Source organism: Bos grunniens, chromosome 15, assembly GCF_055505025.1.
Source record: "Bos grunniens cultivar Pamir isolate PY7600 chromosome 15, Bosgru_T2T1.0, whole genome shotgun sequence".
NCBI lineage: Eukaryota > Metazoa > Chordata > Mammalia > Artiodactyla > Bovidae > Bos > Bos grunniens.
Window position 1 is genome coordinate 78,416,722 of NC_141179.1, and position 25,555 is coordinate 78,442,276.

General features: G+C 44.4%; 1 protein-coding gene across 4 annotated transcripts in view; it reads left to right on the forward strand.

Annotated features, from left to right (window-relative positions):
• PTPRJ (protein tyrosine phosphatase receptor type J) overlaps positions 1-23,919 on the forward strand; it is a 182,427-nt gene extending 158,508 nt beyond the window's left edge. For 3 of the 4 annotated variants that reach the window (XM_086341688.1, XM_086341689.1, XM_086341690.1), the window contains exons 15-16: positions 2,845-2,932; positions 4,105-4,569. In XM_086341688.1, coding sequence (XP_086197814.1) covers positions 2,845-2,932; positions 4,105-4,153 — 137 coding nt within the window. In that variant the 3' untranslated portion in view covers positions 4,154-4,569. Of the gene's footprint in view, positions 1-2,844; positions 2,933-4,104; positions 4,570-4,788; positions 4,877-5,624; positions 5,716-6,986; positions 7,061-7,162; positions 7,298-11,400; positions 11,521-16,709; positions 16,871-18,363; positions 18,500-20,255 lie in introns of those variants that run through there. The other variant, XM_086341691.1, reaches the window with a different exon arrangement.
• The last annotated feature ends 1,636 nt before the right edge of the window (positions 23,920-25,555 follow it).

Genomic DNA, 25,555 nt, shown 5'->3' on the forward strand with positions numbered 1-25,555 from the left:
TATAGTTGATGTACAGTGTTGTGTTAGTCTCTGGAGTACGGCAGAGTGATTCAGACACACACAGACCACACACACACACTCTTGTTTATGTTCTTTTCCTGTATTTATCACAGGGTGTTGAATGCAGCTCCCTCTGCTATGTACACTAGGCCTTGTTGTTATCCGCCCTGTATATGATAGTCTGCCTCTGCGAGCCCCAAACTCTCAGTCCTTTCCTCCCCCCGCCGGCCGGCCCTTTGGCAACCAGAAGTCTGTTCTGTCTGTGCAATTCCCGCGTTAGAAATGAGGGCGTTAAGGCCCAGGGAGGGGCAGTGACTGGCCCCAGGTTGCACACTGCCTTTAGGGGCCGGCCCGACATTCTGGGCTTGGACTCCTTGTCAAGTGCTCCTGTCCTTTATCACAGAGCGAAGTGATTTAGGAGCTTCAAGGACTCCAGGGGGCAGGGTGCATCCCCTCCGCTCAGGCCAGAGACCGACTGACCAGCCAGTTTGTTCTTTGTCTGTACTTGGTAGCCGTTGGCTTCAGCAAAGAAGCCCAGGAGCCAAGTTCAGGGATCCCCAAAGCCTCCCCAGCAAGCACACAGGTTTTATGTCACCGGGCGTGTGGGCGTTAGTGTCAAAAAGTCAACGGGGGAACGGCGTGTCCAGGAATTTTCAAACTGCGGTTGCTCCGCCCCACGGCCCATTCCCCGGGGGCTCCTGCCCGACTCCGACCTCACCAAGAGCGTTTCTGCCCGCTTTGTGTCTTGTACTCTGGGGGGCTGTACACACTTCCCTGTGAGGAAAGGAAGCGGTGGGTGAGGACAACCCAAAAGTCACCCAAAAGTAGCTCAGCTGCCTCAGTTTGTAGCTGGGACCCCAGGACCACTCCCAGACGCCTAGGCTAGGTTATGCCCAGAGCTGCCTGCTTGCCCTCTGCCGCACACACACAAACACACGCACACGTGCAGAGACACAGAAACAGAGACACACACACACACACCACACACAGACACAGACACACACAGACACACACACGCCACACAGACACACACACAGACACACACAGACACACACACAGACACACACATAGATACACACACCACACACAGACACAGAGACACACACACACAGACACACACCACACACAGATACACATACACAAACACATACACAGAGACACAGACACATACCACACACAAACACCCACAGACACACACACACAAACACACACACTACACACAGACATATCACACACACACACATACCACACACACACAGATACACACACACACCACACACACAGACAGACACAGAAACAGAGACACACACACACACAGACACAGACACACACCACACACACGCACAGACACACAGACACAGACACAGACACACACACCACATACATACACACAGACACACACATAGATACACACACCACACACACACACACCACAGACACACACAGAGAGACACACAGACACACACCACACAGACACAGACACACACACCACACACACACACACACAGACACACACACTACACACAGACATATCACACACACACACATACCACACACACACAGATACACACACACACATCACACACACAGACACAGAAACAGAGACACACACACACACACAGACACGCACAGACACACACACACACAGACACACACCACACACACATGCACAGACACACAGACACAGACACAGACATACACACCACATACATACACACAGACACACACATAGATACACACACCACACACACACACACCACAGACACACACACACAGACCACACACACACAGACACACACAGAGAGACACACAGACACACACCACACAGACACACACACCACACACACACACACACACACACACCACACAGACATACACACACATGCACAGACACACACAGACAGACACACACAGAAACAGACACAGACACCCCCCCCACACACGCACAGACACACACACACACACCACACACACCACACAGACACACACACGTTTTATGTCCAGAGCTATTTACCTGTCCTCTGCCCCCCACCCCCCCACACACACACCACACACAGACACACACACATCACACACACACACACATCACACACACACACAGACATACACACAGACATACCACACACACACACAGACACACATAACACACACACACAGACACACACACAGACACACCACACACACACAGACACACACATTTTATGTCCAGAGCCATTTACCCATCTTCTGCCACACACACAGACACACACACACCACACAGACACACACACCACACACACACACAGACACAGACACACACACCACACACCACACACACACAGACACATACACAGGTTTTATGTCCAGAGCTATTTACCTATCCTCTGACACACACACACACCACACAGACACACACACCACACACACACAGACACACACACCACACACACACACAGACACACACACCACACACAGACACACACACCACACACACACACAGACACAGACACACACACCACACACCACACACACACAGACACACACACATGTTTTATGTCCAGAGCTATTTACCTATCCTTTGACACACACACACACCATACAGACACATACACCACACACACACACACAGACACACACACCACACACAGACACACACACCACACACACACAGACACACACACAGACACACACACCACACACACACACAGACACACACACTGCAGACCACACACAGACACACACACACACGCTTTCTGTCCAGAGCTATTACCCCTCCTCCGCCAGCCCCCACCCCCACCACACACACGCTCTGTCTGTCTGGCTGTGAACACCTGTTGACGTGCCTCCCGTGTGGACTCTCCCCAGGTGTCATCTGTGGAGCAGTCTTTGGATGTATCTTTGGTGCCTTGGTCATCGTGGCCGTGGGAGGCTTCATCTTCTGGAGGAGGAGAAGGTGACTGCTGCTTGTGCTGATGATAATGCGCTGCATGTACTATTAATTAATTGAGCAGGAGCCCGAGTAGACACGTTGCGGTGCGTCCGTACCCCAGGTTTCCTCCCGGCCCAGAGCTTCTGATGCGTCCTACCCCTGGTTTTCTCTACCGCCTTGCCCTCCTGGGTTGATAGGCAGTGCCTGTGTTCCAGCTTTTTGCATTAGATTCTATTTTTCTTTTTTTTGAGGGAGGCGTCAAAAACAGCTTTATCGTTTCTTGTTAAAGTAAACTTATACATACTTATGACAAAAAGAAGCAACAAGAAAAAACAGAAAGACAAGAAATAGCCCATATTTACAGCATGGAAAACTACTCTTAACATGGATGTGATTACAAAACTCACATATGTACACACACCACACCCACAAACAGGATCATATTATACATGTTATTTTATGGGTTGCTTTGTTCTTAAGACATTGTGGACAGCTTCAGATCTTCATTTTAAGTGGCTATTGCGTGTTCAGCTGTGTGGAAATTATTCAACCAACTTTCTGACGTTTTTGTGTCCTTATTTGCCACTGTTACTTATCCTTGTGTGTAAATCTGGGCACAATCATAGTTATTCCCTTAGGCCAGATTCCAAGCGGCGTAGTTGCTGGGTCAGTGCGTATGCATGTTTTTAATTTTAGTACATACTGCAAAATTGCCTTCCAGAGTTTTATCTTTTTTTTTTTTTTTTAATACCAATATGGGGTTTAGTCAGCAATACAGAAGAGTTCCAGGTCCCTCCCCCCCGCCCCCCCCCCACCCCCTGGTCTCTGGTCCCTCACCAACACTGGATATGTTTTCTGGTTTAGTACATTAACTTTTTCAGAAAGGCTTACTCAAAAAACAGAAACAAAAATCAGAGCACGAAGGAGTGAGCTTGACTGTGTGATAGCGCGGTGCTGCTGATCTGTATTTGCTCAGAGAAAGTCCTGCAAGTTGCTTCAGTAGGATCCTGTGATACTTTTAGACGGTATAGAAGCGAGGAACTTCACGGGTTTAGACCGTTAAGCTTCAGTGTTTGTGAACAGGATCTGATGCGCTCTAAGAACTAAGGCCCAGGGAAGAAGCGTCTTGTAGATACACACAGGGAAGGCACAGTATTAAGCCGTTTTGATCTAATGCGTCTGTTTTTCTTTCAAAGTAGGAAAGGTGTAAAGAACAATGACGTGACCTTTTCTCAAATTAAGTAAGTCTCTACATTTATGAGCCTTAAGACATTTAATCCCCCATCTGTTCAGTGACTATTTTGAGATTTTTTTTTTTTTGATGGGAACCGCTGCCATTTTTCCAGATTGACACGTTTGGACCTGATCACCCAGAAATGCTTATTAGCGTTGTTATCCTGCAAGGACCCATGTGGCTTGTCTCCTGAAGCTGGCTTCCTTGCCACGTTCTACCGTGCCAAGTAGAACTATACTTGCCATATTCTATCAATAAATATATATTTTGTGATTCAAAACATGGTTATTCAAGGTCTAGGAGGAGAGAACTTGCTCAGAGTCACGAAGCCACTCAGTTATATAACAGGGTCTAGAAGTCAGATTTCCTGATTCACATTTCAGTGTTTTGTGAATTACATTACAGTGAACCTCCCCCAACCACCCCCTGCCATTGTACTATAGGTTTTCTTCTTTGGGGAAAAATCTCTGGAGTTATGGTCGAGTCATTTTTTTTTTTCTAATTGTCTTTTTTTTCCCTTTGCTTTTCTATGGTGAAGACCTAAAAAGTGAGTACACATTTTGCTTTTTAAAAAATAACTTGCATGTTTCTATCTTGAGTGTGAACTTGACTGAATGCAGCCAATCCTGACACGTTTTTTCCCTAGATCCAAGTTAATCAAAGTGGAGAATTTTGAGGCCTACTTCAAGAAACAGCAAGCTGACTCCAACTGTGGGTTTGCAGAAGAATATGAAGTATGTGGTTGTTGAATGTTGTCGTTTTGTTTGCTTTATGTTTTTCCTGAAAGTTGGGAAACTGTTTCTGTTTTATGGTGAAGCTTTGGGTAAGAGGTAGCCTCTTCGAGGGAAGAGAGAAGGTTTTTTTTTGGCCATGCTGCATGGCCCACAGGACCTTAGTTCCCCAATCAGGGATTGAACCCACGCCTCCTGCAGCGGAAGCGCCGGAGTCTTAACCACGGGACTGCCGGGGACGTCTCCTGCCTCCATCTTTACATGTCTCCTTATGTGTCTCTGTCTCAGTGTCTTTTCTCCTCTTGTAAAGGTGTCAGGGACTTCCCTGGTGGTCCAGTGGCTAGGACTCTGCGCTCCCGGTGCGGGGGGCCCAGGTTCAATCCCTGGTCAGGGAAGTAGGGCCCACGTGCTGCAACTAGGAGTTTACATGCCGCAAATAAAAACAGACCCTGTGTGCTGCAACTAAGACCTAGAATAACCAAGAAAAAAAAAAAGACCCCAGTGATAGTGGATTAAGGGCCCCGCCCTCTGCAGTATGACCTCATCTTATCTTGATTACATCCACAAAAGCTGTAATTTCCAGCCAGGTTGTGTGCACAGGTACCAGGGCTTAGAACTGCTGTGTCTTTTTGGGGATGCAGTGTTAGCCATAACATCTCTGCATTCCCACGTTATCCTGCTATACTCTTTGTGCCGTATAAATACTATCTGGACACGGAGTGAATGAACAATTCTTATGGTCTGCTTTCAGGATCTGAAGCTTGTTGGAATTAACCTCCCTAAATATGCAGCTGAACTGGCTGAGAACAGAGGAAAGAATCGCTATAACAACGTTCTGCCCTGTGAGTAGTTTTTCCCACATCTTCCCTTTTTCACCCCATCTTGGACATCACGTCTCTGGGAGCAGGGGGCAGAGGAATGTGGGTACTACCCAGCCACTCCCACAGCCATCCATCAGTCACCTGCTGTGTGCTCAGCACTGCGTTTAGGCGTAAGCCGTTGGATTCACCTCACAATAGCCTTACAGAGTAGGTAGTAGGATATTCTGCAAAAAAAAAAAAAAAAGTGGCACAGAGTGGCTGAGCGATTTGTCCGAAGTCACACTGAGAGTCATGGTGGGACCAGACTTGGACTGGATCTGGCCGTTTCCTGCAGGGTCCTGCGACTCCTCCAGAGTCCGTGCTTTGAGCCCCTTTGCTCTCACAGCCCATCTCTGCCCCTTTATTCCAACATAAACACAGTTCTGGAACAAAAGGGGAGCCGGTGGAGGACAAGCGGGGAGTGATGCCTTCTGCTTGAACAGACATGTCTCTGGTTGGCTGAGTACATTCCATGGCTAGATGTGAATTATATTTGGATTCATTCCTGTTTTTGAGGATTGACAATGTCTGTAGCCTGACAGGAACAACACATTGAGTGTACTCTGTGAATTGTTTCTGTTTGTAAATAAGTTCATTTGTATCATAATTGAGATTCCACACATACCACTTATAGTATTCTTACACACTCAGTTTATTCTTGCATTTGGGACTGTCTTTTTATAACAACTTTTTAATGAGAATAGGGAAAGAGTGAAAGGCTTAACTTTTTACCCTGAGGATCTACCCTGCCATAGTGGAAAGGGCACTGGATTTGAATTCTGGCTGCCACTCACCAGATGAAAGAGCTTGGAAAAATCACTTAACCTCTCTGACCCTCAGTTTTCTCATCTGTAAAATGGGCACAGAAGCTCATCGGATGGTTATGAGGGATAAATAACTGTGGAGGGCCTTCCCTGGCTTGTGGCATACACCCAAGGAAGGAAGTAGTTGGTTTCATCTAGAAGGTAGTCTGGAGTGGTTCAGAGCTTGTGCACCGGTGCCAGACTGTCAAGGTTCGAACCCTGGCTCTGCCACTTAACTAGCTCTGCCCAGGGAATCATGCAACTTCTCTGCCACGGTCATATCTGGTGACGGCGGGAATGCAATAAGGCCGTGGATCTAAAACACGGAGCCAGGCAGCGTCAAGGTGTGACGGAGCCCCTGCGTTGCCGTTTTGCACTTGTTTCTCTGTTCTGAGATGAAATATTCTGTTCCGTATCCTAATGTGGAACTCTTCTCTTTGAATGTCACAGATGACGTTTCCCGTGTCAAACTTTCAGTTCAGACCCATTCGACTGACGACTACATCAACGCCAACTACATGCCTGTGAGTGGGGAGCGGGGCTCGCTGTTGGCTGGCTGGAGGAGGTCCTCGGGGCTCCTCCTCCGTCTCTTTGAGATTGACTCTGTGCTGCTTTGCGTTTTCTAGGGCTACCATTCCAAAGAAGATTTCATTGCCACGCAAGGACCTTTACCCAACACTCTGAAAGATTTTTGGCGTATGGTTTGGGAGAAAAATGTCTATGCCGTTGTCATGCTGACCAAATGTGTTGAACAGGGAAGGGTATGTAATTTTTATTTTTATTGTTATTCAGTTCAGTTCATTCATTCATAGTTACTGTGGTGGAGGGTATTTTAAAACCTATTTTTTAAAAAAGACACTCCCCCAAGCATTAGCACTTCTATTCTTAGAAATGTGTTTTTTGTCTTTTTCTCCTCTAAAAGTTTTTAAAAAATGCTAAAAAAAAAATCTGTTATTGTTACCTTCTGTGCGACCCCATGACCGCAGCCCATCAGGTTCCACTGTCCCTGGGATTCTCCAGGCAAGAACACTGGAGCGGGTTGCCATTTCCTTCTCCAATGCATGAAAGTGAAAAGTGAAAGTGAAGTCGCTCAGTCGTGTCCGACTCTTAGCGACCCCAAGGACTGCAGCCCACCAGGCTCCTCCATCCATGGGATTTTCCAGGCAAGAGTACTGGAGTGGGTGCCATCGCCTTCTCCAGAAGCGACTTAGCAGTAGCAGTTATGGAGAGAAGAATGTTCTCTATACATTAAGTCACTGCTGCTGGAGTTAATAGACATCAAGATTTGGGTTAGTGCAACAAAAGAACTTCGTGTGACTCCATCCTTCATCAGATCTGTGTTAACGCATTTTTTTGGTCATGCCCCGTGGCACGTGGCATCTTAGTTCCTTGACCAGGGATTGAACCCACGCCCCCTGCATTGGAAGCACAGAGTCATAACCACTGGACCACAGGGAAGTCCCCATCAGCTCTGTGAATGGGTGCAAGCCTGTCTTGTCCCTGAGCAACCAGCTGCACCTGTGAGATGACCAACTTGAGTGATTCAGTGATTTTCAAACTGAGTTTTTAGCATCAGAACCCTTTCTTTCCGCAAAATTTCCAACTTATCCCCTGATAAGTCTCAGCAGTTCCCTCTCCCCTATGATGGCCTGGAATCCCCCCGTCAAACACAAGATTTCTTCTAGTGATAAAATCCCTTGGCTTCCCTAGTGGCTCAGATGGTGAAGAATCTGCCTGAAATGCAGCAGACCTAGGTTCAATTCCTGGGTTGGGAAGACTCCCTGGAGAAGGGAATGGCAACCTATTCCAGTGTCCTCGCTTGGAAAATCCCATGGACAGAGGAGCGTGGCAGGCTACAGTCCATGGGGTTGCAAAGAGTCGGATACCACTGAGTGACTTTCACTTTCACCTTTCCACAAATAAACCAAGGGGAATTGAAAACCATGGGCTAAATTCAGAAAAGTCTGTGCCTGAGGAATAGGACCTCGTGTGCTCTGTAAATCTTTTCATGTAGGTCTGTTACTTGAAGAATAGGGTGGGAGTCAAGTCCCTAAGCCCGTGGTTCTGAAATATTAACGTGCCTCGGGGTCACCTGGAAGGTTTCCAGTTTTTCTGGAGGGTTTCCGCCTGCAGGGTCTCTGGTGGACCCCAGAGCTGCGTTTCTGCCAATTCCTGGTGCTGCTGCTCCAGGGCGCTTGCACTATCCTGGGGAGAGTGGGAACCTGACAGGCATCATTTCTTTCCGTGTTCTTTTCTTTCACTTTAATTGAGCAGATGTGTGTCTGGCCCCAATTGTGTGTGTAAGGTGGAGAAGGCAAGGGCAACCCACTCCGGTACTCTTGCCTGGAAAATCCCATGAATGGAGGAGCCTGGTGGGCTGCAGTCCATGGGGTCGCTAAGAGTCGGACATGACTGAAGTGACTTAGCGGCAGCAGCAGCAGTGTGTGTAAGGCGTGTGCTGGGGGCCGGGGATGGAGGAGGCAGAGGTAACAAAGAGCAATCAGGGATGGTTCCTGTCTTCACTTTATTTGTGACGCAGAAGGTTGGGTTCTGTACCTGCTTCTGACATTAGAGCAGGTCATTATGCAAACAAAAGGCTACTGCTTATTGTGTGCAGATAAACTTTATGGTGTTGTTGAACCCAAGGCTTCACACATGGAATGTTCTCCTAAATATCCGTTAGATAAATGAAAACAACATAGTTAATGGAGAGCAAGACAAATTTAAATGGGCTCTTGTTCATTTTTAAAGAAAAAACTAATTAATTTTTGGCTGTGCTGGGTCTTCGTTGTGGCTCATGGGCTCAGTAGTTTCGGCTCTAGGGCCCTCGTTCATCTTATATCGGGAGGGAAGTGGATGTTAATGACTAAGTGAGAGGAGAGAGGAGCCTGTGTTGTTGTTGTTCAGATGCCAGGTTGTGCCTGAGTCTTTGTGACCCCATGAACTGCAGCATGCCTGGTTTCCCCTGTCTTTCCCTATTTCCCAGAGTTTGCTCAAACTCATGTCCATTGAGTCGGTGTGTGAAAAGTGTGAAAGTGAAAGTTGCTCAGTCGTGTCCAACTCTTTAGCGACCCCATGGACTGTAGCCCACCAGGCTCCTCTGTTCATGGAATTCTCCAGCCCAGAATGCTGGAGTGGGTAGCCTATCCCTTTTCCAGGGGATCTTCCCAACCCAGGAGTTGAACTGGGGTCTCCTGCATTGCAGGCGAATTCTTTACCAGCTGAATGAGTTGATGATACCATCCAACTGTCTCATCCTCTGTCACCCACTTCTCTTCCTGTCCTCAATCTTTCCCAGTGTCAGGGTCTTCCCCAGTGAGTTGGCTCTTCACATCAGGTGGCCAAAGTTTTGGAGCTTCAGCATCAGTCCTTCCAATGAATAGTCAGGGTTGATTTCCTTTAGAATTGACTGATTACCTGTACCAGATTCTCCATATATGTTATTTTTTCCTCTAACAACCCTGGGAGATGTTACTATTTTATAGATGGGGAAACTGAAGCTTAGAGTTTAAGAACTTGCCCACAAGTTAGCAACGTAAATCCAGCTGGTAAGAGACTAACTTAGGCAAAAACTCCATGCCAGTGTATGCCTCAGTCCTGTGTTCTTTCTTGGAGCAGTGGTCCAGAAGCCGGGATTTTTTTTGGCATCAACCAATAAAATTTATTTAGTGTATCATGTGGCAAAGTTACTAACATCATGAACAACTTAAATAATTGGTTTTCAATTGGTTTCAACAAAGAGAAAAATTACATCAAAATCAATATAACTTTTTACATGAATTAACTAAAAAAATGTCAGAGGTTAACCTTACTCTTTCATGCAGAAAATGAAATGGCATAGTTTAGTGTTACCTTCTTCCCAGCTTTCACCAAGTGCTAACATCAAGTACCATTTAAGTCTGTCTCTTATTTGAGCATGAGGTGTTTATGTGCTATGCTATGCTTAGTTGCTCAGTCATGTCCGACTCTTTGTGACCCCATGGACTGCAGCCCCCCAGGCTCCTCTGTGGGGATTCTCCAGGCAAGAATACTGGAGTGAGTTGCCATGCCCTCCTCCAGGGGATCTTTCCGACCCAGGTCTCCTGCAATTCAGGCGTATTCTTTACCGTCTGAGCCAGCAGGGAAGCCTATGAGGTATTTCTGGTTTTCTACAAATTAAGATTTTTTAAAAAGCAGAAGCTGGGATCGTTTAATAAATACAGATCTCTGGGCCAGAGTTAGCATCTCTGGAGTTGAGAAGCAGGCATCTGTTTTTAAAGCAAAACAAACCTCTCATTTTTAAAAAAGTCAGTTACCAAGTAGGGATTCAGATAACTTTCAGAGAGCGGTTGTCTCTTGATTTTTATTTCTGTTCACATCTGCCCACTGGCTGTCAAAATCAAACACCCCAAAATGATTTAATCTGATTTTCTTTTTTTTTTTTGGTGTCCATAGTTGTGTTGGAGTTAGTGTGTATCTAAAAGTCTTGAGAAAAGCTCTCATTTCTTCTGCACGTGGAGTTTAGTTCAGTGAACAGTTGGTGGAAGGGCTGCTGTAGGGCTGGGGAGCCAGGTGGGCACAGGGTCCCCTGTGAAGGAACAGTGGCTGCCCAGCTGTAAGTCAGTTTCTGTGCAGAAATGGGGGCTCAGTGTTGGCTAGGTCTTCTGATTTCTCAAGAGAAACCAGAAATCTAGATTTTTATGGGAAGACTCCCAAATTTATAAAGTTAGTAGGAATTGAAAATTAAAATGCAAAATTCCAAGGGTCAGGCAGAACCCACGTAAGGCCTGGATTCAGACTCTGATGCTCAGTTTTAAGATCTCATCTCCTGTGAGGTTTCAGTGATGGCAGACAGTGTGATCTGAGTGTTTGCATTTCATTCTAGACCAAATGTGAGGAGTACTGGCCCTCCAAGCAGGCTCAGGACTACGGGGACATAACTGTGGCAATGACGTCCGAAATTGTTCTTCCAGAATGGACCATCAGAGACTTCACAGTGAAAAATGTAAGTAAGGAGTCAAGACGCATAGATCTCATATAAAATTAATATCCATTACTTTTGGGGTGACACTTTTAGGTTGATATTGATGTAAATCATTTTTTTTGTATGCATCAGGAAAATATTTTCTCTTTCTTCTTTATAGAATGTAACAATCTGTATCTGCATATACCCTAATGCAACCTGTTGGCTTTGCTTGCTTGAGAGTTTCATAAGTTCTTCATAAATGAATCTTAGGAGCATGGCTCAGCATCTTTAACTTCTTTTTCTTTTTTTTTTAGCATATGCTTTTTATTGCATTAAAATATACATCACATAAAATTTACTGTTTCAATCATTTTAAATGTACAATTCAGTGACATTAAGTAATTCACAATTTTGTGCAACCATCTCTACTATCCATTTCCAGAACATCTGCATCACCCCAAACTGAGGTTCTGTACCCGTTAACCACTAATTCCCCATTTCTTCCTCTCCTCTGGTGACTGCTACTCTACTCTCTGTTACTATGAATTTGTCTATTCTAGGTACCTCTTATAAGTGGAATCTACAATACTTGTCCTTTTGTGTCAGCCTTACTTCACTCAGCCTAAGGTTTTCTTTTTTTTTTTTTTAATTTAATTTTTTTGATTTTTAAATTTTATTTTATTTTTAAACTTTACATAATTGTATTAGTTTTGCCAAATATCAAAATGAATCCACCACAGGTATACATGTGTTCCCCATCCTGAACCCTTCTCCCTCCTCCCTCCCCATACCATCCCTCTGGGTCGTCCCAGTGCACCAGCCCCAAGCATCCAGTATTGTGCATCGAACCTGGACTGGCAACTCGTTTCTTACATGATATTTTACATGTTTTAATGTCATTCTCCCAAATCTTCCCACCCTCTCCCTCTCCCACAGAGTCCATAAGACTGTTCTATACATCAGTGTCTCTTTTGCTGTCTCGTACACTGGCTTATTGTTACCATCTTTCTAAATTCCATATATATGCATTAGTATAATATATTGGTGTTTTTCCTTCTGGCTTACTTCACTCTGTATAATAGGCTCCAGTTTCATCCACCTCATTAGAACTGATTCAAATGTATTCTTTTTAATGGCTGAGTAATACTCCATTGTGTATATGTACCACAGCTTTCTTATCCATTCATCTGCTGATGGCATCTAGGTTGCTTCCATGTCCTGGCTGTTATAAACAGTGCTGTGATGAACATTGGGGTACACGTGTCTCTTTCCCTTCTGGTTTCCTCAGTGTGTATGCCCAGCAGTGGGATTGCTGAGTCATAAGGCAGTTCTATTTCCAGTTTTTTAAGGAATCTCCACACTGTTCTCCATAGTGGCTGTACTAGTTTGCATTCCCACCAACAGTGTAAGGGGGTTCCCTTTTCTCCACACCCTCTCCAGCATTTATTATTTGTAGACTTTTGGATCGCAGCCATTCTGCCTGGTGTGAAATGGTACCTCATAGTGGTTTTGATTTGTATTTCTCTGATAATGAGTGATGTTGAACATCTTTTCATGTGTTTGTTAGCCATCTGTATGTCTTCTTCGGAGAAATGTCTATTTAGTTCTTTGGCCCATTTTTTGATTGGGTCGTTTATTTTTCTGGAGTTGAGCTGTAGGAGTTGCTTGTATATTTTTGAGATTAGTTGTTTGTCGGTTGCTTCATTTGCTATTATTTTCTCCCATTCTGAAGGCTGTCTTTTCACCTTGCTAATAGTTTCCTTTGATGTGCAGAAGCTTTTAAGGTTAATTAGGTCCCATTTGTTTATTTTTGCTTTTATTTCCAATATTCTGGGAGGTGGGTCATAGAGGATCCTGCTGTGATGTATGTCAGAGAGTGTTTTGCCTATGTTCTCCTCTAGGAATTTTATAGTTTCTGGTCTTACGTTTAGATCTTTAATCCATTTTGAGTTTATTTTTGTGTATGGTGTTAGATCATACACCATGACCAAGTGGGCTTTATCCCAGGGATGCAAGGATTCTTCAATGTCTGCAAATCAATCAATGTAATACACCACATTAACAAATTGAAAAATAAAAACCATATGATTATCTCAATAGACGCAGAGAAAGCCTTTGACAAAATTCAACATCCATTTATGATAAACTCTCCAGAAAGCAGGAATAGAAGGAACATACCTCAACATAATAAAAGCTATATATGACAAACCCACAGCAAACATTATCCTCAATGGTGAAAAATTGAAAGCATTTCCTCTAAAGTCAGGAACAAGACAAGGGTGCCCACTTTCACCATTACTATCCAACATAGTTTTGGAAGTTTTGGCCACAGCAATCAGAGCAGAAAAAGAAATAAAAGGAATCCAAATTGGAAAAGAAGAAGTAAAACTCTCACTATTTGCAGATGACATGATCCTCTACATAGAAAACCCTAAAGACTCCACCAGAAAATTACTAGAAATAATCAATGACTATAGTAAAGTTGCAGGATATAAAATCAACACACAGAAATCCCTTGCATTCCTGTACACTAATAATGAGAAAACAGAAAGAGAAATTAAGGAAACAATTCCATTCACCATTGCAACGGAAAGAGTAAAATACTTAGGAATATATCTACCTAAAGAAACTAAAGACCTATATATAGAAAACTATAAAACACTGGTGAAAGAAATCAAAGAGGACATTAATAGATAGAGAAATATACCATGTTCATGGATTGGAAGAATCAATATAGTGAAAATGAGTATACTACCCAAAGCAATTTATAGATTCAATGCAATCCCTATCAAGCTACCAACAGTATTCTTCACAGAGCTAGAACAAATAATTTCACAATTTGTATGGAAATACAAAAAACCTCGAATAGCCAAAGTGATCTTGAGAAAGAAGAATGGAACTGGAGGAATCAACCTACCTGACTTCAGGCTCTATTTCAAAGCCACAGTTATCAAGACAGTATGGTACTGGCACAAAGACAGAAATATAGATCAATGGAACAAAATAGAAAGCCCAGAGATAAATCCACGCACATATGGACACCTTATCTTTGACAAAGGAGGCAAGAATATACAATGGATTAAAGACAATCTCTTTAACAAGTGGTGCTGGGAAATCTGGTCAACCACTTGTAAAAAAAATGAAGCTAGAACATCTTTAACTTCTTTACTTCCCCTTCCAGGTGATCTGCTTATAGAGTTTTTCTTACAGGTCAAGGCCCTTTTGAATTGTTTGGTTGGAAATTTGACATCAGGAGTGTCCGTTTGCTGTTGAAATAGTTTATGATGACAGTTACGTTAATAGGAGTCCAGGACATATCCATATGGCCTCCTTTCCTCTCAAAAGTTATGAAAACAAATGCAACTAAATTGTGTAGGCATTCTAAGAAGTCAGTATGTGTCCTTTTTATTTTTAAACGGTATTTAAAAATTGAATCACTGTCATGGGTGACTCTGATATCTTTTGATGGCTGTGTAAATCGGTATAGCCCTCTTTACTACTACTACTAAGTCACTTCAGTCGTGTCCGACTCTGTGTGACCCCATAGACGGCAGCCCACTAGGCTCTGCCGTCCCTGGGATTCTTCAGGCAAGAACACTGGAGTGGGCTGCCATTTCCTTCTCCAATGCATAAAAGTGAAAGTGAAGTCACTCAGTCGTGTCCGACTCTTAGTGACCCCACAGACTGTAGCCCACCAGGCTCCTCCGTCCATGGGATTTTCCAGGCAAGAGTACTGGAGTAGGGTGCCACTGCCTTCTCCATAGCCCTCTATAGTTTATATCAAAGGCATAAAAATATTTGTTCCCCTTTGATCTGGTTTCAAGCTTGAGAATCTGTCCTAGAGAATTAATCTGAAATCTAGGAGAAGCATTCTTCTTTTTTTAAACATTTATTTGTTTATGCAGCTGCACTGGGTCTGAGTTGTGGAATATGGGATCTAGTTCCCCGACCAGGGGTCGAAACCCAGGCCCACTGCATTGGAAGCACGGAGTCTTAGCCACTGAACCACCAGGGAGTCCCTGATATATATCCATTAAAAAAGAAAATAAATATGCTTCAAAGGGTAGCTGTCACTGAGCAAACGCCTGCCGTCCAGGTGTAGTACACACAGATGAGGTCAGTCCTCAGGTGTAGGCATAGCGAGTGCAGTTGACTCAGGAATGGGCATGGTTCAGCCAGGGCAGAGTTCTGATAATTAAAGGTATGCGCTTTGGTCCACTGTAGGAAGGCAGTCTGTGTCGTAACTAACTCTGTTATAATGACCTTCACTTTCTATTGTCTGTCTGAAGTTGAAATAGATGTTTTTTTTTTTTTTTTTTTTGAGGGAGTCCTTTCTCAAACCCCTACAGTTCTAAATATTTACTTGGTGATTGCTGATTGCTTATCACTTTATTAAATTCTTTAGAAAGTCAAAGTTGCTCAGTCATGTCCAAGTCTTGGCAACCCCATGGACTATACAGTCCATGGAATTCTCCAAGCCAGAATACTGGAGTGGGTAGCCTTTCCCTTCTCCAGAGGATCTTCCCAACCCAGGGATCGAATCCAGGTCTCCCACATTGCAAGTGGATTCTTTACCATCTGAGCCACAGGGGAAGCCTAAGAATACTAGAGTGGGTAGCCTATCCCTTCTCCAGTGGATCTTCCTGACTCAGGATTTGAACCAGGGTCTCCTGCATTGCAGGCAGATTCTTTACCAACTGAGCTATCAGGGAAGCCAAAATTCTTTGGAAGACATGTGAATTATGAGACAGTTCTTGCCCTGAAGGCACTGGTTATCATAGTTATACTTGCATAAATTTATTTCTGGCTGGTGACATTCCCCCTTGGGTTCAGGGATGGGGGTTTATGAAGCTCTGAGGAGGTGTAGGTATAAGAATGTGAGTGCACTATTGGCAGGGGCCTGTGATAAAAAGGGAAGATTCTGAACTCAAAACTGAAGGATACGAGATTTCTGCCTCTGAGCTGAGTGTTGAGACTGTCACTTCACAACTTGGAAAGTTTGTTTCCCCTTCTTAAAAGGGAGACAGTAAACCCTCCTGCTTGGCATGTTATATGGATTTGCAGTCTGCGCAAGCACTTTATTAGCTATTTTACCAGCATATAATTCTAATTTGTAGTCATAACCATGTCTGAACTGCTTTTCAGCTGTACCATGCAGTCAGCCTTCAGGTATAGCTTGATCTAGCTTGCCTTTCTCTCTGGCTCTAACCTTGTTTCTTGGTTTTTAGACTCCGACAAGTGAGAGTCACCCTCTGCGTCAGTTCCATTTCACCTCCTGGCCTGACCATGGTGTTCCTGACACCACTGATCTACTCATCAACTTCCGCTACCTTGTTCGTGACTACATGAAGCAGAGTCCTCCTGAGTCGCCAATACTGGTGCATTGCAGGTATGCATATGTGACAGATTTCAAATGTAATCATCAATATGGACATTTTTGAAAAAAGAAAAAAGTCCGAGAGGGGATGCAGTAGGTATTTATAAATTCAAGAAGGTTTGGATATGGGACAATGGATTTATTCCCTAAACCTTGAGACTTTAGAACAGGGATTGGCAAACGATAGCCGATGGGTCAGGTTTGGTCAGCTAACTGTATTTTAAAAAACATCGTAACCTATTTTATTTCTTATTTATAATATTTCCCTTTGAGATATTTCAACCTTACAAAAATGCGGAAAATAATTTAACAAAGCTCAGCATGACACCATATATGTTTCTTTTTGTTAATAATACATTACAGGTATAATTAAAATCTCTACTTACTAGCCTCCTATCCCATTCTCTTTCTTACACATTTGGTCCTAAAGTTGATCTGTATTATTCCCTTGCATGCTTTTATATTTTATTGCATGTGTAGGTAACTCTATTGTTTTATATAGCTTTAAACCTTTACTAGATTTTATAATGTATAAGTCATTCTGCAGCCTGTTTTCTTTAGCATTTTGGTTTGCTGTTTAACAGTGTTGAGATACATAATTCTAGTTCATTTTATTTACTTAAAAATATGTTTTCCACATACAAAAACTGTCTGTAAATGAATGTATACAACCTGATAAGTTTGGAGATGAGTATACCTCCATGAAGCCATCACCACAATCTATTTGGCTGCCTGTTTTCATCAATAAAGTTTTATTGGAACACAGCTGTGTCCCTTTGGTTGTATAGTGTCTGTGGTTACTTCCACGCTGCCATGGCAGGATGAGTCTGCAAAGCTGATGATGTTTTACTTTCTGGTCCTTAAGAGAAAACTTTGCCACCTCCTCCTGCAGAACAACAATCGATTAGCTTTGGAGCTAAAGGAATTGATTTTGGGACGGAAGACAGGAGGGACTTTGTTACCCTTTGAGAGTAACAGATTGAAATGGATAAAACGTGCCATCCTAGACACAGTGGCAACTTCGATGGGACTGAGATTAAAGACCTCTAACAAGGTGTTTTATTTGTGGCATCTGATTTGAAAGTAACTTTAGGACTTGGGTCCCAGTTCCAAGCTAGTACAGTCTGACTTGCTGAGGTTTTAATTAAGCCAATGGTTAATGGTCCTGGCCTTGACCCTCAAAGCCTGGTAGCTGGGGAGAGCAGGATATATGTACAAATAGGGAAGTGGGACTTTTATAGTAGAGGGGACCCATGCTAGGTGGTGCTAGTGGTTAAGAACCTGCCTTCCAATGCAGGAGATATAGGAGACTCAGGTTCGATCCCTGGGTCAGGAAGATTCCCTGGAGGAGGGCATGGCAAGCCACTCCAGTACTCTTGCCTGGAGAATCCCATGGACAGAGGAGCCTGGTGGGCTACAGTCCCTGGGATCACAGAGTCGGACGTGACTGGAGCGACTTAGCACACTCAACCCGTGCTGACGTGCTCCTTTCCCCTGTTTTTCAGTGCCGGGGTGGGAAGGACGGGCACCTTCGTGGCCATCGACCGTCTTATCTATCAGATAGAGAACGAGAACACTGTGGACGTGTACGGCATCGTGTACGACCTTCGCATGCACAGGCCTTTAATGGTGCAGACAGAGGTGAGGCCAGCATCTGTGTGTGACAGTTCTCCCTTCCTGTCTGTGTGTGTTTTTTTTTGTTGTTGTTGTTAATTTTATTTATTTATTTAAATTGGAGTATAATTGCTTTACAGTGTAAGTTTCTGGTGTATGATAATGTGAATCAGCTCTATGTATTCCCTGAAATGTTCCAGATAAACAGCATGCTCAAGGCGTGTTCTCAACAAGGGAACTGGGAAATAGCCCTCCTCAAAGCTGTCAGGGTGAAGGCATCCTGACCAGGACAGAGCGGAATATTAATCTAGTGTCAGGCCGTCACCCTGAACTAGTTTAGGACTCTGTGAAGAGATGCTGTGTTTCTGAGTCCAGCAGACAATGTTCTAGAGGCCTGGGTGCTTTGGGGTGAGCAGGTGGCTGGGGTGGGAAGAGTGGAGTCGCCTCCTGTGTTGGTTGGTAGAGAGATCTTCTTTTTTCTGCTCTAATTATATGGAGTCATAGTTCTTCATCTTTTAGATTTTGGGTAACACAGAAATCTTACGCCTGCTTACAGATGTTCTCGTCCCTTTTTAAAATATTTTGAAAATTGCATAAATTTGTTCATATCAAAAACCTTAGTGCAGGATTATACAGAGGACATTTTTCCTCTTTTGCCTTTTCTTTTCCAATTCCATGCCCTAGAGGTAGTTAGTGTTTACAGTCTGCAGAGCTGCAGTCCTTCGGCCAGCTGACGTGAAGAGCTGACTCACTGGAAAAGACCCTGATGCTGGGGAAGATTGAAGGCGGGAGGAGAAGGGGACGACAGAGGATGAGATGGTTGGATGGTGTCACTGACTCAATGGACATGAGTTTGAGCAAGCTCTGGGAGATGGTGAAGGAGAGAGAAGCCTGGGGTGTGCAGTCCATGGGGGTGCAAAGTGTCAGCATTACTTAGCAACTGAGCAATAGCAACAATATATCTTTATAGGCTTCTTTATGTACTTCTGTTAAAAAAAAAAAACAAAAACGTGTACAGACATGGAGCGTATTTTATTTTTTTGAGAAGAATTTATAATTAGCTTTTTTTTTTTTTTTTTTTGCCTTTTAGTGACTTGGTTGTTTCATTTAGTATAATGTCCTCAAGTTCATTTATGTTTTAGGATATTGCAGATGTTCCTTCCTAGAGCATGTTTGAAAAATTGGAAACTATTTTATATATAATTGCTGTCCTATGATTTTTTTCCCCTCTTAAAGTTTGTGGATGTCTTTCAGCAAACACCTCTTCTTTTTAATGGCTACCTGCAGATTTTGATGTGCTTGTCTGAAGGGTGGGAATCCTGATCATAACCCCAATCTCTACACACCCCCCACTGAAGGATAGGAGCCCCAAGCTCAGCCCTGACCAGCCACCTTTATTTCACCCCTTTCGTTGAGAATCACAGCTTACTCCTTATTCTTCATTCACATCCTCCGTAGCCAAGAAAACTGCTGGGCATTTTGCTGATTGAATATGCACGTGCCTTAGCTCCTCCACGTATTCTCTTTGCCCTTCCTTAAGATTCTGGTACTTCTTGAGGAGCCGAGCTGTGTGTGGGGTGCACCCCTCTGGTTGATACTCATTAGTGACGAGAACCTTGCTACCTCTACTTTCAGAGTTCCCCATTATGTAATTACTCCTTGACCATGTGAACTTGGAGTGTTCGCTTGTGGTGAGTGGGGTTGGAGGGTGGAAATCTGAGAAAACCTTGGGTGCTAATCTTTGGTGCTTCTCTTTTTTTTTTCTTCTTTCTTTTTCTAACAGGACCAGTATGTTTTCCTCAATCAGTGTGTTTTGGATATTATCAGATCCCAGAAGGACTCAAAGGTGGATCTTATCTACCAGAACACAACTGCAATGACAATCTATGAGAACCTTTCACCCATAACCACGTTTGGAAAGACAAATGGTTACATTGCCTAATTCCAAAGGAAAACCTTTCTGGAGTTAACCAGACCATCACACCCACAGCAAAGGAAAATGCCCCGATGTTGACATGTTTTTATATGTCTCATATCCTAATTCTTTGTTCTGTTTTGTTAGAACTAATTTGAGAGTGTGAAGCTGCATGTGTAAAGCATGAGAAATGAGAGGCTGGGGCTATCAGGGGCTGTGGATGGCTGGCGAGCAAATCAACTACATTCCTGATTACCAATGGGATGAGTTCACTTTTTTTTTTTTTTTTTTTCTCTTGAGAATTACAGAATACCAGGAAAAGTGAGCTATGATTTTTTTTTTTCCTTTTACAAGACATTCTTTTTTAAATAGACTATTTTATATGATTCACACGCTAAAGCCAGGATTGTGTTGGGTTGAATATATTTTAAGTATCAGAGGTCTATTTTTACCTACTGTATCTTGGAATCTAGCTGATGGAAAATACATAATTGTGGATGATTATCACGTAGGAGGGGTATGTGGTACCTCTTCCACCTGCGTTTTCTATTTGAACATGTGCCTTTTCTGAATTATGCTTCCACAGGCAAAACTCAGTAGATATCTCTATTTTTGTACTGAATCTCATAATTGGACTATGTGGAATATTTAAACAGTAGTTTAGTATTGGAGGTTCAGACTTCTCAGTAACATTCCTATTCTCATTTGATTAGAGAAGATCTCGCCTCCACCCCACACTTCCCCATCTCCTGTTTTGTGCTCTGTTCTTTCATTCCTTTTCCCTCCTATTTTTCCCGAAAGACATTTCTGATGACCACACTTTCTACCCACTGGTTGAGCAAGAGTGGAAACTAAATTATCATCTTGAAAATTTTGGGGGTGGGAGTCGGGTGAGCAGAGGAACCAACCCTTCAGTGACACAATAATCTTTTATTGTCCCTGTTTTATCTTTTTTTCTTTCTCATTTCTGTGTTTGGTAAGAAGGATTATTTAAAGGTGCAATATGTGACTTAGTGATTCATGATGCTCTAGGTTTTTAGTAACGTTTTACTCAGGTTGGCATTTTATGTGTCTCTGTGTGTCCGTGTATGTGTGTGTGTGTGTGTTTCTAAAAGTGTGGCAGTCTGTGAACACGTCCATGTGAAAACGGTGTCAGATGAATCCCTTCTTAAAGTCTACTGGCTTTGGTCTGTACGTGCAGTGACGCATATCCATATCTACTGTATATATATATACTAAACTCTTAGAACAGTCATTCCTTGAAATTGAGGTGTACAAAGTTTGAATTTGTATCAAAGATGTAATTATTATTTTTAAAACCTCTTTTTCACTATACTGCTGCTGTAATTACTTTGATTTTTTAAAAAAAATGTAGATTAATTTTTTGTTTATTGTTATTTGGCTTTCAGGTGTGTATCCACTGAGAGTTTCCAAATCTATGTGGATTTATTTTATTGGTACATAATCTGTAAACTTCTCAAGGCATTAATTAACACGAAAGGATTTGTTTCTTTGTTTTGTTTTGTTTTATTTTATATTGTGGCTCAGGTTCTATTCTGAAGATGTATTAAGTTTCTCCTCCAATAAGCAATGAAGTGTTCGAGGTCTTATGAAGGATTGATCAAGTCCCGCAAGTCCTGTGGCTGTTTCCCACAGGGATAAATCCTGCTGTAAGTGTAGGCGATGTGTCCTGTTGGAAATGGGAGTGGGGTCTTCTCTGAGCGCCCCGGTCTCCCTGGGCCTGTGGGAGCCCGTCTCCTGGCCCTGCGCCCCGGCTCGCTGGGCCTTTGAGCACTCATGGGGCGCTCCGGAGGGGGAACCACAGCGTACAGAGAACCCCTGGGTCAGTGCCGGGGTCGAGGGCCATACGTCTTTTGTCTCCCTTTCCCTTTGAGGTACTGAAAGGAAGAGAGGAGAGGTGATGATGGTGTTGTGTTTTGGGAGAACCTTACTTCCCAAGTGGAAATTGCACTTTTGGCTGTGTCCTTTGCTCTCTCTGTGGCGGAAAGCACTTCATTCCGTGTCGGGTGCTTCGAGGAGCGGGCGGGCTGGGCTGGGTCCTCTTTGGTCCTTATCAGGGAAGCCCTGCCATCCTGGGCTGCTGAGTGAAGCTGGGTTTGGGCGACGGCTTCCAAGTCTTTCACGCGGGTCTGCCCCTCGCGCCTGTCTTGGAGAGCTCCCTAACTTCTTCAGGGGTCCCGGTCCAGGCGGCAGTTCTGGGGTCCCACCCCTCCCCACTCCAGTTGCCAGGAAGCCATGCTGGTGGTGCCAAGGTACCGTCAGGCCCCACGTAGGCGTACACCCTGCGTGCGTCACTGCTGCTGTCCTGGGGAAGTCAGGGGGAAGGACTTGACTCCAGAAATTCCTTTAAAAGATGAAAGCCACAATAATTAGAAACATATGGGTGTAAAAACCGCAAAGATCAGAAACCCTCCTCCCTTCCGCCTGGGATGAGCTTGGGAAATGGGCCGTAGCCTGGTCAGTCTCACTCAGACGTCACCCCCGGTCCCGGGAGGAAGGCTTGCGGTGGCCAAGTCTGGCTTCCAAATGGGCAGGTCACACGAAGGTCATTCATGATGCTTCTCTGCATCCTGAAGAGGCCTGGCGAGGGGCCAGGGGGTAGGGGAGGAGGGTAGGGGTGGGTGGTGAGGGTATTTATAGCACAGTGATTGAAAAGGGAAGATTAATGTGTAAATATAGAGGACAGGCAGGCTGAGGGCTAGTCACAGGAGAGAGAGAGCGCTTTTGAGCTCCTGCCCCAAACCATCACTCCTGGGATTAGGGTTAGGGTTCGTCCCAGGAGCCACGAGCTAAAACTGAGTCCAGTGGAGTCATGGGGAGGGTGTGATTGCCCCTGCTTAGCATTTGACAAGTGCAGAAGTACACCAGCCAGCGTGGGTTGAGCTGGTTTGGGGGATTTCGGCCTCTTTCTTCCAAGAGCAAGGACGTTTTTGTCTGCAAAGTTAAATCTAGTGATGGTTGGCAGCAGTGTGAAATGAGATGCAGGTCGCTTCCCTGTGGCCACGTGACAACCACCAGCTGGATTTGGGCACACTTGACCACTGGACGTGGGCATCGCAGAGTCGGAGGCTCCTGGGGCTTGGGCCCGACTATGCAGCTGATTCACGATTGCTTTTCATCTGGGGGTGAAAAAGCCTGGTTTCCTTTTGAAATGCTTGATTGCACTTGCTGAGCTAAACAAGCCTTGGTGACTGATGTTGATTTGCCTCCAAAGTTCAAGTTCTGAATTTGCAGACTCTGTGTAGCAGTCGAGTATTCAATATACTGTAGCTTTTTATCCCCTCGGGGGCACCTGTGAAGAGGATGTGTTGATGTGGACTCTAAACCTGTAATTTTCTTGTAACTATTTTGGAATGATGCATATTTCTAATGTTTGTTATACTTGTACAGAGTATTGCTGTTGGTTGCTTTTTTTCCCCCTCTTTGGTTTGTTTTTTAAGGAAAAACATGGCCTGAAAAAAATTTTTTTAAAAAGACTTATAAATACCAAATATAAAAAAATGTCAACACATCATGCCTCTGTTTGCTTGTCTTTCTGCCTCCTCACTTTACATCCACATCATATGGTTTACCGAGCAGTTTACTGGCCTCTGTTCAGCTGGGGGATCCTTAACAAAAGCATGTTTCCCTTGGGATTTTTCCACATTGTTTTGGTTTGCTAGGGGCTGCTGTAACAAAGTACAGCACGCTGAGGGCCTTAAACATTAAAAACGGACCATCTCCCAGTCCTGGAGGCTAGACGTCTGAGATTGAGGTGTCGGTAGGTTGGTTTCCTCTGAGGCCACTCTGGCTGGTGGATGACCATCTTGCCCCCATGTGTTCTAATCTCCTCTTCTTACAAGGACACCAGTCACTGGGGATCACAGCCCATGCTAATGACCTCATATGACCTGAGTTACCTCTGGAGACTCTTATCTCCAAATACAGTTGCATTGGGAGGCACTGGAGGTTAGGATTTTAGCATATAAACCTTGGGGGCACATAAGTCAGCCCAAAGGGCTTCCCTGGTGGCTCAGTGGTAAAGAATCCACCTGCAATGCAGGAGATGTGGGTTCAGTCCCTGGGTCGGGAAGATCCCCTGGAGGAGGAAATGGCTACCCACTCCAGTATTCTTGCCTGGGAAACCCCATGGAGAGAGGAGTCTGGTGGGCTACAGTCCATGGGGTCACGAAAGAGTTGGACCACGACTGAGCGACTAAACAACAGCAGGAACAACAAAAGTCAGCCCAGAACACACACGGAGGGTGATAAAGTGGGGCCTGGGGGGGTGAGGGCACCTCCAAAGTGTGGTGGCATATGTTCCCAGAGGGTGGGAGGCAGAGGTCTACAGGTGGACAGACACCCACTTGGGGGAACTCACATGCCTTAGGCAAGCCTCCAGGATCTTTAGAGGCTTTCTGGTTGATGGATTTGGGGAATCTCAAAATTTCCAGGGGACGGTAGCAGTTTGGGGGGTTTTTCTTTCATCTCACTCCCTTATGCCTTGATGCAAACTCTTAAGTGCACTGAGATGATTTTAAGATATCTCTTGCTCCTCTTTCCGGAAGTAAATCAAGCCATTCAACAGTGATGTACTGAGTACCTACTGTCCACCAGCAACTATACCTTGGTGGCTGAGGGTTCAACTGTGAACAAGATAGAAATCTCTGCCCTCGTGGAAAGTGAAAGTCACTCAGTCATGTCCGGACTCTTTGCAACCCCGCGGGTATACAGTCCATGGAATTCTCCAGGCCAGAATACTGGAGTGGGTAGCCATTCCCTTCTCCAAGGGATCTTCCCAACCCAGGGATCGAACCCAGGTCTCCAGCACTGCAAGCAGATTCTTTACCAGCAAAGTGAGAGGAGGTGGACAAACGTATGTAAACTAAATCCTTAGTATGTTAGAATCTAACAGATGATGAACATATGGAGAAAAATAGTGTATCACACCTGGATGCACCAGCTCATTTTCACTAAGGCAGTGCAGCCACAGTGTGTCAAGGAGAAAGTGTCGCTACAAGCTCATCACTCAACCCCTGCGTCAAGCCCGTCAGGAAGATAAAGGTGAACACCGCACAAGTCCTGCCTGGAAGAAGTGGACAGTCCAGAGGGCCAGAGGCATGAGGGATGCAAATGCAAAATGAACCCGAAAAATACCAGAAGCGATT